The following is a 13,348-nucleotide window of genomic DNA, read 5'->3' on the forward strand; positions in this document are numbered from 1 at the left end:
AGGCCAAGGGAGCCGGTGTACAGCTTCCGGGTCATGTGGCCAGCATGACTAAGCCACTTCTGGCGAACCAGAGCAGCACATGGAAACACCGTTTACCTTCCCGCCGGAGCGGTACCTACTTATCTACTTGCACTTTGACATGCTTTCGAACTGCTAGGTTGGCAGGAGCTGGGACATAGCAATGGGAGCTCACCCCGTCACGGGGATTCGAACTGCCGACCTTCTGATCTGCAAGTCCTAGGCTCTGTGATTTAACCCACAGCGCCATCCACGTCCCTTTCCTCATCGGGGTACTGCCGTGGTTATATGTGATGCCGCTCTCAATACTATTTGCTCCCACAAAAGTTTTAAAGAGGACATGCTGCTTTGTTCCCAACATTTGCACAACCTGTAACTTCCTGCTGAAATCCTGTGTATGTATATTTTCTTCACCTTAGCTCCACACCGCAACCCCATACACCTGACGCTAAAAGGGGGGACTTCCAAGTCAGAGTGTGTGCATCAGATAAGTTAAAATTAAGTCCTGAAACCTCTGCCAGGGCTTATCCACTTTTCCTCTGCTCTTTCCAGGCATGGCCCACACTTTAAAGCACAGCGTCCAAGCACCCTTTCCCTGCCACTCTGGTGCTTTCCCCGCAAAAACACGCTCTTTAAAATTCAATCAGCGCAAACAGCAATGCGCAGATAACCAGAATTGACGTTTCCTCTGACTGAATGCTGAAGAGCAGGGGGTTTTTTTGTGGGAAAAGCTCTGGAGCAAAAAAACCACACTTGGACACAGAACTTTGCTTGGACAGAGAGGCAAAGGCGAGTGTGGGTAAGCCCTGTGCTAAGCAATGGGAAGAGAACTGTAGATCATTTGCGACGGGCTAGCTTTCACCATCTATGTCTCCGATCTTCTGCAGCTGAGTCATTCTCTGTTGCGGTCCATGGGCAATCATTCTTCCCTGGTGAGCGAGTTCATCTTTGTCGGTTTCTCTGGGCTGCCGCAGCTGCGAATGCTCCTTTTTGCACTGGTCCTTTCCATGTACACCGTGTCGCTCGCAGGGAATTCTATCATCACCACCGTGATCAAGTTAAACCCGGCCCTCCACACTCCCATGTACTTCTTCTTGACGAACCTGTCGCTGTTGGAAATATGCTACACCACAGCCATTGTCCCCAAGATGCTGGCTAACCTGTTGTCGGAGAATGGGAGGATCTCTCTCTGGGGCTGCGCTACCCAGATGTACTTTTTCACCCTCTTTGGCATCACGGAATGCTGTCTCCTTGCTGCCATGGCTTATGACCGCTATGTGGCCATTTGCAACCCGCTGCGGTACAGTGTTGTCATGAACCGAGGCATCTGTGCCCAGCTCTCAGTGGCCTCGTGGTCGGTGGGAGTGATGGTTGGACTGGGTCAAACGAACTATGTCTTTAGCTTGACCTACTGCGGGCCCAATAGGATCAACCACTTCTTCTGTGACATCCCTCCTCTCCTGACTTTAGCATGTGGCGATACTTCAATGAACGTTATTGCAGTCTATATGGTGGCTGTACTTTTCATCACAGCCCCTTTCCTTCTGATCCTCACGTCCTATGTATACATCATCACCTCAATTTTGAGGATGCCCTCAGCCGAGGGCAGGCGTAAGGCCTTCTCCACTTGCTCGTCCCATCTCATCGTTGTCTCCCTGTTCTACGGTTCAGGCATCATTACGTACCTTAGGCCCAAATCCAGTTACTCGGCGTCGAGCGACAAGCTGCTGGCCCTGTTCTACACAGTTGTGACCTCCATGTTGAACCCCATAATCTACAGTTTGAGGAACAAGGAGGTCAAAGTGGCCTTGATGAAAACTATGGGTAGGAAACTGTGCTGTGTGGAATGTAAAAAGTGATCGTCGCTGGGATGGTACCTCAGGGCACCACCCATGTAATAAATCTTTGAATAAAACTTTTCTGACAGAAAACCTGTTTTCATCTAAATTCTTACCACACTTGCTGAGGACATGTGCCTCTAAATAGCCCCAAGCTGCTTCCCTGTGTTCAGGAAACATGAATACTAGACGGAATTGAGCTCAAATACTGGGTTAAGGCAGGGGCAGGGCAATCCAGATGCTGTGGGATTATGAATCCTATAAATCCTAACCTTCAGCTATACTGGCTGAGGTTGATCTGAGTTGGAAGTCTAACAACGTCTGGAGAGCTACAGGTTCCCACCCCTATGCTAGGGGAACTGCCTCCCACAGAGATTCTGGCTCTGTGTTACTGGAGGACAAATTATGGTTGGTTTGGTAGAGATGACCCAACCCTCACACTAACCAGAATACCAAAAGGAGGTAAGTGTAGGTAATGCTCTGATCATTTAATTTGCACCACAGAATGCCCCTGTTAGGTACTTTGGGGGACAGTGGAGATGGATCATGGTTTTTCAGATAATCGAGGTTCATTGGGAGAAACATGACAAAGTAGACAAATCATTAACTATAATTCTTGCCAGGCACAGAGGGGCAGGAGAGGGGTCATGGTGCAATTGCGTATGGCATACCTCCAACATCTTGCTGATCAAAACCAGGACCCTCGTTTTCTGGTTCTGAGCTCTTGCGGGAAGGAGCTGATTCGCACGAGAGCATGAAACCAAAACACAAGCATCCTTTGGTTCAACATGGACTGGGAAAGTGCGGACCTGTTGCCTAGAAAGTGCGAGACAACAGGTAAATGTGGATAAGCCCTAAGAAAAGGAGCTGGAGCTGGCTTCTTTCTTTCTTTGGCGATCACTCATAGCTGAGTAAGATTGTCTTCCATAAACACAGTTTTAATAGTGAGTCCGTAAGTGACTGTGGAGGCCAATTCTGGACCCACACGTCCTTCCACAGTGGGGACATAGGTTTCTGGATAGGAGTTGATCATGGTGAGGGTTTGCCAAGAGTGCCTTCCTCTTAGCACGTTTCTCCCTTTCATCCTGAGTTCGAGCATCTTCAAAGTCCATGGCACCTTTGGTAAAGGCTTTTCTATATTTGGAGTGCTCACAATGTTTTCCAATTGTTGGTGTTTATACTATTTTTTTTTAGATTTGCCTTGAGACAGTCTTTAAACCTCTTTTGTTGACCACCAGCATTACGCTTTCCATTTTTAAGTTCAGAATAGAGTAGTTGCTTTGGAAGACGATCATCAGGCATCCACACAACATGACCAGTCCAATGAAGTTGATGTTGAAGAATCATTGCTTCAACACTGGTGATCTTTGCTTCTTCCAGTACACTGGCATTAGTTTGCCTATCTTCCCAAGTGATATGTAATTTTTTTTGTAGACATTCATTACCCTTAGCAATGACCTTCCATAACTGTTTCCATAACTGCTTCAACATAATCTCCTCACAGTTTTATAACTCCTCTGGGGCTCATTCAGAAGTTGACTGAGCTGCATCTGTAGACACTTGTTTATAAGGACTCAAAATACATAGACTGGGCTTGGTTTCAGGCTCCCTAGGTGTGGCCTTTTAAGCTTGTGAGGGAAGTAGCTGAACTGTGGGGAGCGTAAGATGCACTCTTTACAGGAGGGATGCTGGCCAAACTACTTTATTTAGAACAAACTCAAACACACATGCAGGGGTGCACCTAGGAGTTGGTCAGGTCAAGGCCAGGGGGAGCACAAAAACCGTGACTCTCCACTCTGGCTCAGAGTGGCTAGGAGCCTGCCTGCATGCTCAGAAAATGGACCGATGGAGGAGGAGGAGGAGGGGAAGCAGCCCAGACCGTGATTACCATGGAGAAAGTCACTGGTGGGGCATGAAAGGAAATGAAAAGAAACCTTTTTGAGTTTCTGGTCCCCAGTCTATTCCGGCTTCAGAGGTCCCAATACAGGTCCTTGTGAAGGGTGCAAGGGAGCCTAGGTATGCCTTTGCACACAAGAAACGATAAAAGTGCACAAAAAAACTCTCTTCAGTAACCTGAAGGACTAGTCTCTACAGCTCCTGAACTTTTTTTTTTTTTGGGGGGGGGGGGAAAGGTGTACCAGAACTGCTTCAGACTTTGGTGAACTTGAATACATAAAACACAGACTGTATTCCCTTAACAGTACAGGGAGCAGCTTCTGGAATGAATAATTTTCACAGGACTGCAGCTTACTGTGCTGGGAAATCAAGGACACCTTTTTGTCTCATCATTGGTCATTGGAGACATAAAGAGATGTTTGCTGGCAGTGAGGCAGAGCTCTGGCGCCTGCGATTCCCTTGTGCTCCTCATGCTGGGACTTAAAGGGAAAGGCTGGGCTGCTGGAGGAACAGACTCTTCCTTGATCTCAAGGCAGATGAGAGGAATTCTTAAGCAAGACCTTTGGAGGAATGAATATGCACCAGTCATTGCAAGTGTGTATTAGCTATTGGCTTAATGGGGCTGTTATGATGAAGGTCAAGGATGAAGGAAGTGGGGAACACTTACCTTTTGCTCCACTCTTTCCAGGCACAGGTCAGTGTTTAAAAGCCGTGGAGGTTTTTTTTTGCCTCAGAATTTCCCTGTGGAAACCTACTCTTCAGTGCTCAATCAGAGCAAACATCAATTTGGGTTCTCCACAGATTGCTGTCTGCTCCTACTGAGCTTTAGAGAGTCGGCTTTCACAGGCAAAGCTCTGGAGTAAAAAAAAACAAACGATGTTCAGACATGGAACTTTAAATTGGGAACCGTGACTGGAAAGAGTGGAGGAAAGGTGAGTGTAGATAAGCCCTTAGCTAGTACAGAGAGAAGGAGCAAGGCTCCTCAATGGCAAGGTTATATGGTATGGGAGTGGTACATGGAATGTTCTGGAAAGGATGTTCAGGTGAATAGAAAGATGCCTTAGATGAGAATTCTCACAGAAAAATTCAAAAATCCATATTAGAGCAAAGGCTTTATTAGGCCAAACAAAACGTTATGGGATGGAATGCAAATCTTTGAGTTCTCCAGAATGCTTCAGCTGGCTAGGTGGTAAACACTCTTGCAGATCAGGAATTGGTTAAGTAAAAGAAAGCAAAGGATTAAACGGACACTTCTCCTACTGGAGAGTTTCAGAAAGTGGAGTCCCCCAAGGTTCAGTATTGGGACCTGTGCTTTTAATCTTGTTCCTAAGTGATGAGGTGTCAGGTGTGAGAATTGAGGTGGCCAAGTTTGTTAATGATACTAATTGTTCAGTGCCATTAAAACAAAAAGCGATTGCAAAGAGCTCCAAAGGACCTACTCAAACTGAGTGAAATAAAATGGGAAATACAATTAAATGTAAACAAGTGATGCATGTTGGTGGAAAAAAATTATAATGAATAAATCTTAACCTCACATATTTACACATGGGGTCACAACTGCCAGTGGCTGACCAGGAAAGAGAACTTGGGGTTGTAAATTGATGGCTTAGTAAAGATGTTGACCCAGTGTCCAAACCCCATTGAGGTAAATGTGAATATTGGATCGTTTGCCCCAATGTGCATCACTTCACATTCCCTTACATTGAATTGTATTTTCCCATTTAATTTCTCACAATTCCGATTTGGAGAGATCCTCTTGGAGCTCATCTCAATCCCTAATATGTCTGCAGCATTAAACATGTTTCATGTGTCTCTTATGCTTCCAAACTCTTCCAGGAAAGCTCCTTTCTGAATGGTGAAATAGGGAATGGCACCCTAGTGACAGAATTTATCCTAACCGGACTTTCTGATCTCCCAGCTGTCCGCTTCTCCCTCTTTGCTGCCTTTCTGCTCATCTACCTGGTCACCCTAATAGGAAATGGTGCTATCTTGCTTGCCATAGCAGCTGACTCTCATTTGCACAACCCCATGTATTTCTTCCTCACTAATCTTTCCCTGCTGGACATCTGCTGCCCCACAGCTACAGTGCCCAAGATGCTGGAGAGCCTCTTGTCAGCGAGCAATACCATTTCCTTTGTTGGCTGTGTGCTGCAACTCTATTTCCTGATAGCCTTGGCAGGGACAGAGGTCATCCTCTTGGCTGTCATGGCCTATGACCGCTATGTGGCCATATGCAACCCTCTGCGATACACGGTCATCATGAGCAAGAAGCTGTGTCTTCAGATGGCTGCTGGTACATGGGTCACAGGGTTCCTCAACTCCCTTCTGCACACGGTAATGACTTTCACTCTACCTTTCTGCAGATCCAGTAGAGTCAATCAATACTACTGTGATATCCCTCCAGTCTTGGCCTTATCATGTGCTTCCACCTATATGGCTGAGATGGTTGTCTTCATTGTTGGTGGAATTTTGGGTGTGGGGGCTTTTCTGGTGACGTTGGTCTCCTACATCCACATAATCTCCACCATTCTTAGGATCCGTTCTTCCGAGGGGAAACGCAAGGCCTTCTCCACTTGTGCCTCTCATCTTATGGTAGTGGGCCTCTTCTATGGGACAATCCTCTTCACTTACTTAAGGCCTTCCTCCAGCCACCATCCAGATCAGGACAGGATGGTGAGCATGTTGTATGGGGTAATTACACCCATGTTGAACCCCTTGATCTACAGTCTCAGAAATAAGGAGGTGAAAGGGGCCTTGAAGAGGGTAATAGTTCATAAATGCTTAAAGAGCAAATGTGTGGCTTAGTTATTTGCATTTCTCAGTTAAGTTGGAATGGGCGCATAAGTAATTCTGAGCCAAGGAAAAGTAGTACAGTATATCCATTTTTCGAAAGGGAAAAAAAAGGTAACCCTTTGTCTCAGTTTCCTGAGATTTTTTTGAATACCAAAAAGAAAAAAATTGTAAAACTCTCTCTCCCATCAGTCTCTCTAGACACCAGGAATTGGTTGAACATTTTGCTTGATGTAATATGGAGACTTTTATTCTTGGTTCTCCTTGTGGCTCTGGTCATTTCAGTTAAAGGTTTATGTTTCCGCATATCTTGTGAGTCAAAGGATGTGGCGTGCCACACTGGTGTGGCAGTAGAGGATGGCAAGTGTGGCAAGAATATCCAAGGACACTGAGTATTATATTTTGGGAATGGTTCATGTTCTTATGTAGCTGCATTGTTTAATACCTTCTGGATGTCCCATGAACATATTATGAAGTAGTTGTGTTCTATGTTATAAATCAAGCACTGCTGGGAGCTGTTCCTTTTCCTTTTCCAATGTATTTCTCATCAATAAACAATTCAGTGTGGTGCGAGGTAATTTTTATTCTGAAAGTGTGGCCCAGAAAAAAGAAGTTTGAGAAACTGAAACTGACGCAGGGACAAATAGAGGAAGACGCCTTCACCCCGGTTTGGTTCCCCTTTATCACATACACAGCCCAACAAGAGAACAACGAGAATCCTCCAACAGCATACGAATCAATCTGGATAACATGATTCAAAAATACACGCTCACACCCGGCTCACACACAAAAACAACTCTCACTAAAGCCAACCAAAGACAACCAACCACACCCTCAACCACTATTTTCAAATAAACGTTTTACAAACTTTAAAATATCCAATGACTTCTCTTTGAAGACAATTTGTAAGACATTACACAGAGCTATATTTAGCCGGTAAAGAAAATAAGGACAGAACTGTGGAATATTTTAAGCAGAATAATGTACCAAAATTTCCTAAAGAGAAAATTAATGATTTAAATGCACCAATAACAACAATGTAACTGCAACAGGTAATTAACCAAACAAAATTAGGTAAATCACCAGGGTCAGATGGTTTATCAACAAAATATTATAAAAAACTACAAGAGGGTGGCTCTCCCCACTGGAAGTTATATCCTTGAAAGTTAAATGCAAAAAGTGAATGGGCAACCTATAAAGAGCTGTTAACGGAAGCAGAACAACACTTAAAAAGGAAAAAAAATTGAGGATATAAGACACTTAGTAACTGATAGGTTACAATATCCCCAATTAAATGATATATTTAACATGGATAAAAGGAATGGATTTAATAAGGAAATTTCAAGGTTTGAACAAGATGTACTGGAAAATAATGTGAAGTTACTTTCAAAAATGTATAAGCTGTTGCTAGAATGGTATACTAAAGATGAAGAAGTTAAATTGGTAATGTTACAATGGGCAAAAGATATTGGGCATAATATACAATTTTCATCTTGGGAAAAGTTACGGAGGGAAGATTTAAAATTTACAGAATTCCGGACTTCCGGGGTGGCGTCACCGGCAATGGCGGACTCCCTCTGAACTGGAGGGACTGGCTCCGTGGTAAACAGGGTCTACTCCGCTACGGCGAAGCTGTGACCGTAGGACTCGGCGGGCACCTTTAGCGCCCCCCAATCCGCCAAGGAACCCACTAACGGGCTCCGAAGTGAGGAGGGGGAAGCGGCGTAGTGCTGTGAGTCAATCGCTATTTCCGTGGAGCAAAGCCGCATAGCTGCTGCCGGAGAGCGCTGCCTTCTTTCCTGGGACAATTTGGGCTTTAAAACAAACACCCGTGAGTACTTAGAATTTGAACAAATGGGATATTAAATAAAGATTTGTGAAAAGGACAGAATCGGACTATAAAAGAAAAAAATCTATTGAATTTGGTACGGAGCGGGAAGGGCTAAACAGGAAGTCACCCTTCCATTCTTTTGTAAATAGAACAAAGCAAAGGCAATTCACACTAGAGCTCAGAAAATCGTTTTTAAAAGAATGATTTCAACATTTTAAATTGGGAATATTTTTTTTGGACTATTTGAAGTAACTGCAAAAGGAAGTTATTTTCCTCCGTCCTGATCCTGGAGCGGGGGTGTCAGGACTGACGTGAGTTTACCAAGATAATTGTTTTTTGACAGACAGCTAAAAGAAGAGAAATTTGGTGATTCTACTGTTCCCTTTCGCACTCTAAAGGAATATATATGGACAAAGTATCCTATGTATTTTGGAAAAAAAAGGGAAACTTTGTAGCAAAAATAAATATAAGTCTTCCCCCTTGGGGGAGCTTTTGAAACTGTAACTAACTCCAGGGAATTGACATCTGTTACAAAATAACCGTGGGAAAGTGTTTGATTGTGCAGAACAATGTTTTCAGAAACCTTGGTGCGCGTTCTTTACAAAACAAATGCTCTACTGGAAGAATTACATGATAAGGTGAACTGGATGGTCATTTCGACTAGAAATCTTAAACAGGCAGTGGAATGTCTTGATCAGACTGTGGGAAAATATGTGGAGCCCACTCAGGATTCAAACCAGGAGTGTGTTTTGACAGAACAGGAGTTTGTGGCATTAAATCAGCAGTGTGTTTTGACAGAACAGACCCAACAGGAGTATGATCCTTTGGACTGGACAAATGAACTTGGAAAAAGCCAGATCTGTAAAGGGAAAGTTCGGTGTGGCTTGGAAATGGGGGGCTGGATTGACCCCCCTATGCTGGGATGTCTGGACCTTTTAAATATGGTAATGGGCTGCGATATGATTGGGACTGTGGGGGCTCTCAACTTTGGAGGGCCCTTGAAACATGCTTTTAAATATTACATGGAATGCAGCGATGAATATGGAAAAGGGTCTGATCTGACGAGAAGGGTTAAAAACATTACTAAGCTGGAGTTACCACGAGCAAGAGACATTGTCAAGCTGGAGTTATCACGAGGAGACAAGGGAAATTACAGTTATAAGTATGAAGAAGAGCTGCGGAAGGGCCATGGAAGTGACTTGAGGGCCTCGGACATAAGGTTACCGGGTTAATAAGGACTGACAAATCCCGGAACCAGGAGAAAGGGACGTTGGATAAAGATTGGACTTGTTTATATCTTTCTTTCTTTTTTTTTTATTATTAGAATGTTTTACAAAGTTGATGAATGATAGAAAAATGTTGGAAGAAATTACCTGGCTTTAGCAAAGATGCATAAAGAATTATGAAAGAATATTATTATTATGATCACAAGAAGCTGGTAAGGTTAAGACTTAAGTTTTAAACTTTAAGGTTTATTTTATTATAGAAAGATAGGATTAAATTAGTCGAGGGTAAGGTAATGATAGAATTTTATGAAACATGGGGAAAGGATTTGCTGGGATAATTAATAACTAGAATACAAAGGAAGGGAGGAGGAGGAGGTCTAAGAAAGAAGGTAATGACAGTTAAGGGTCTGAAAATAATGAATTTGTTTTGTTTTTTCTTTATTCTTTTTTCTGTATTTTCTATTTTTTTGTATTTTTATTTTTTGTACTTTTACTCTTTGTTTTTGTGTAATTTTTGTATCCTTTGAAAATTTTAATAAATATCATAAAAATAAATAAATTACAGAATGCTGTATGTTGAAGGAAAACTATATGAAAATGATGTATCATTGGTATCTAACACCTACTAAACTAACAAAAATGTATAGAATTGCTTCAAATATCTGTTGGAAATATAAGGTGAAAGAAGGCACCTTCTACCGTATGTGGTGGATGTGCAAAATAACAAAAGCATTCTGGGAAATGATATACAATGAGTTGAAAAAAAATGTTTAAAATGAGTTTTGTGAAAAAACCCCAGCTTTTTTTTACTAGGAATTATAGGTGCAGAAATACCAAAGGAACATAAAAGACTATTCATGTATGCGATGACAGCAACGTGGATACTTTTGGCCCAGAGATGAAAAGAAGTTAAAGTCCTGGCCAGAGAAGAATGGTTGATAAAGATGATGGACTACGCCGAAATGGCGAAAATGACTGAAAAAATTAGAAACAAAGAAGACAGAAACTTTAACAAGTATGGGAAGCATTTATAAGTTAACTTGGAGAACACTGTAAACAACTAAAAACTTTGGCAGGATTGTAACAACACTTGTAATCTAACAAGAACTATGGTAAAAATGGAATGCAGTTGAAAAAGATTGACAATGGAACCCATGGAGGGGCGCAGGGAAGTCCAAGGATTCAGGAAATCCTATATGTTTATGATTATGCTTACTATTTGAATATAAATGTAAGTTGTAAAACTGAATAAAAACATTATAAAAATAAAAATAAAAATCCAATAACTTCCTTTCTTCTCTTTCCATGGTTCATTTTAAATATCTTACATCCCTGCATATTTTACATTAACCATTCAAATCAATTTTCCACTATTATGGTACATCCATCAAGATTTATTTATTCTGCTGAATTTATCTTCACACTGCCAGCATTTTCAGCTGTACACACTTATTTTCCATATACTCAATAAACACGTTCCAGTCTTCTTTAAATGTATGTTCTTCTTGCTCTCTTATTTCGTATGTAGAGTCCAAACACTTTCCCCCCTTTGCCTCTCTGCTTTCCCCAGGCAAATCCATGAAAATCTGAATATGACTTCCCTTCCACCCTTTTCCTGTTTCCTTTGGTTTTCTACTACTCCACGTAAACCACATCTTTTTAACCATCCAATTTGTTATCTATTAAAAACTCTTATCTATTTCAACTCTGCTGGATGTACGCGAGACCTGCTAAGCTATGTATTTGTTTAAACTGGTTCTATAAGAATTGGTTCCATAAGAAACAGCAAAAATGGTACAGGTAAAGGAACCCTGGACAGTTAAGTCCAAAGGCAACCATAGGGTTGCAATGTTCATCTCGCTTTCAGGCCGAGGGAGCCAGCATTTCTCCACAGACAGCTTTCCAGGTCATGTGGCCAGCATGACTAAACCTCTACTGGTGCAACAGAACACTGTGACAGAAACCAGAGCACACGGAAACACTGTTTACCTTCTCACCACAGCAGTACCTATTTATCTACTTGCACTGGCGTGCTTTCGAACTGCTAGGTTGGCAGGGGCTGGGACAGAGCAATGGGAGCTCACCCCATTGGGGGGATTCGAACCACCGCCAACCTTCTGATCGGCAAGCCCAAGAGGCTCAGTGGTTTAGACCACAGCGCCACTCGCGTCCCTATAAGAAACAGTATAGACACTTGTTTGGAGGGACTCAGAATACATAGACTGGGCTTATTGTAAGACTCCCCGGATGTGGCTCTTTAAGGGAAGAGGGAAGTAGCTGAACTGTGTGGGGACGATTGATCAGGTTGGTCCCCCTGCTAAGGGCAGAATGCCTGGACCAGAACCACTTCAAACTCTGGTAAATTGGAATACATAAAACACAGATTGCATTCTCTTAATATTACAGGGAGCAGTTTTTGAATGAATATTATTCACAGGACTGCAGCTTATTGTGCTGGGAAATCAAGGACACCTTTTTGTCTCATCATTGGTCATTGGAGACATAAAGTGATGTTTGCTGGCACTGAGGCAGAGCTCTGGCGCCTGCAATTCCCTTCTGCTCCTCATGCTGGGACTTAAAGGGAAAGGCTGGGCTGCTGGAGGAACAGACTCTTCCTTGATCTCAAGGCCGATGAGAGGAATTCTTAAGTGTGAATATGCGCCAGTCATTGCACGTGTGTATTAGCTATTGGTTTAATGGGGGTATTGTTATGACTAAGGTCAAGGATGAAGGAAGCTGGGAACACATAATGTTTATAAGGGTTAATTACACTCATCTTTTGCTCCACTCTTTCTAGGTACAGGTCCCCACTTAAAAGCTCCATGTCCTCCGTTTTTTGCCTTGAAGTTTTTCTCATGAAAATATGCTCTTTAGCACTCAATCGGAACAAACATCAGTTCGGGTTCTCCACAGATTGCTGTTTGCTCCTAATGAGCTTTAGAGAGTGGCTTTCCACAGGCGCTGTTCTGGAACAACAACAACAACACGGTGCTTGGACATGGAGATTTAGAATGCAGACTGTGGTTGGAAAGAGCGGAGGAAAGGTGAGTGTAGATAAGCCCTTAGCTAGTACAGAGAGAAGGAGCAAGGCTCCTCAATAGAAAGGATCTATGGAATGGGAGTGATATATGGAATGTTCTGGAAAGGATGTTCAGGTGAATAGAAAGATGGCTTAGATGAGAGTTATTACAGAAAAATTAAAAAACCCACATTAGAGTTAAGACTGTATTAGGTCCAACAAAATATTAGGAAATGGTAAGCAAATGTTTGAGTTCTCCAGAAGGCTTCAGCTGGCTAGGTGGCAAACACTCTTGCGGATTAGGAATTGGCTATGTTAGAAAGAAGCAGAGGAATAAAGGGGCACTTCTCCAACTGGAGAGATTTAGAAAGAGTCCCCCCAAGGTTCGGTATTGGGACCTGTGCTTTTAATCTTGTTCCTAAGTGATGAGGAGTCAGGTGGCCAGGTTTGTTGATGATGCAAAATTGTTCAGGGCCATTAAAACAAAAGGAAATTTCAAAGAGCCCCAAAAGGCCTTCAACATGCTTTATGTGTCTCTTATGCTTTCAAACTCTTCCAGGAAATCTCCTTTCTGAATGGAGAAATTGGGAACGGCACGCTAGTGACACAATTCATCCTAATGGGAATTTCTAATCTCCCTGTGGTTCGCTTCTCCCTGTTTGCTGCCATTTTGCTCATCTACCTGATCACACTGGTAGGAAACGGCACAATTCTTCTTGCCATAGGAATT

The 13,348-nt window shown here is 42.8% G+C and overlaps 1 protein-coding gene across 1 annotated transcript; it reads left to right on the forward strand.

Annotated features, from left to right (window-relative positions):
* The first annotated feature begins 287 nt into the window (after positions 1–287).
* On the forward strand, positions 288–8,070 carry LOC308461880 (uncharacterized protein). The gene is made up of 2 exons (XM_080979048.1): positions 288–1,873; positions 5,531–8,070. The coding sequence occupies exons 1-2, from the start codon at positions 930–932 to the stop codon at positions 6,555–6,557; spliced, it is 1,971 nt and encodes a 656-aa protein (XP_080835174.1). The 5' UTR covers positions 288–929; the 3' UTR covers positions 6,558–8,070.
* Positions 8,071–13,348: the final 5,278 nt, after the last annotated feature.

The sequence above is a fragment of the Podarcis pityusensis genome, assembly GCF_964106645.2.
Source record: "Podarcis pityusensis genome assembly, chromosome: 13".
Classification (NCBI taxonomy): domain Eukaryota; kingdom Metazoa; phylum Chordata; class Lepidosauria; order Squamata; family Lacertidae; genus Podarcis; species Podarcis pityusensis.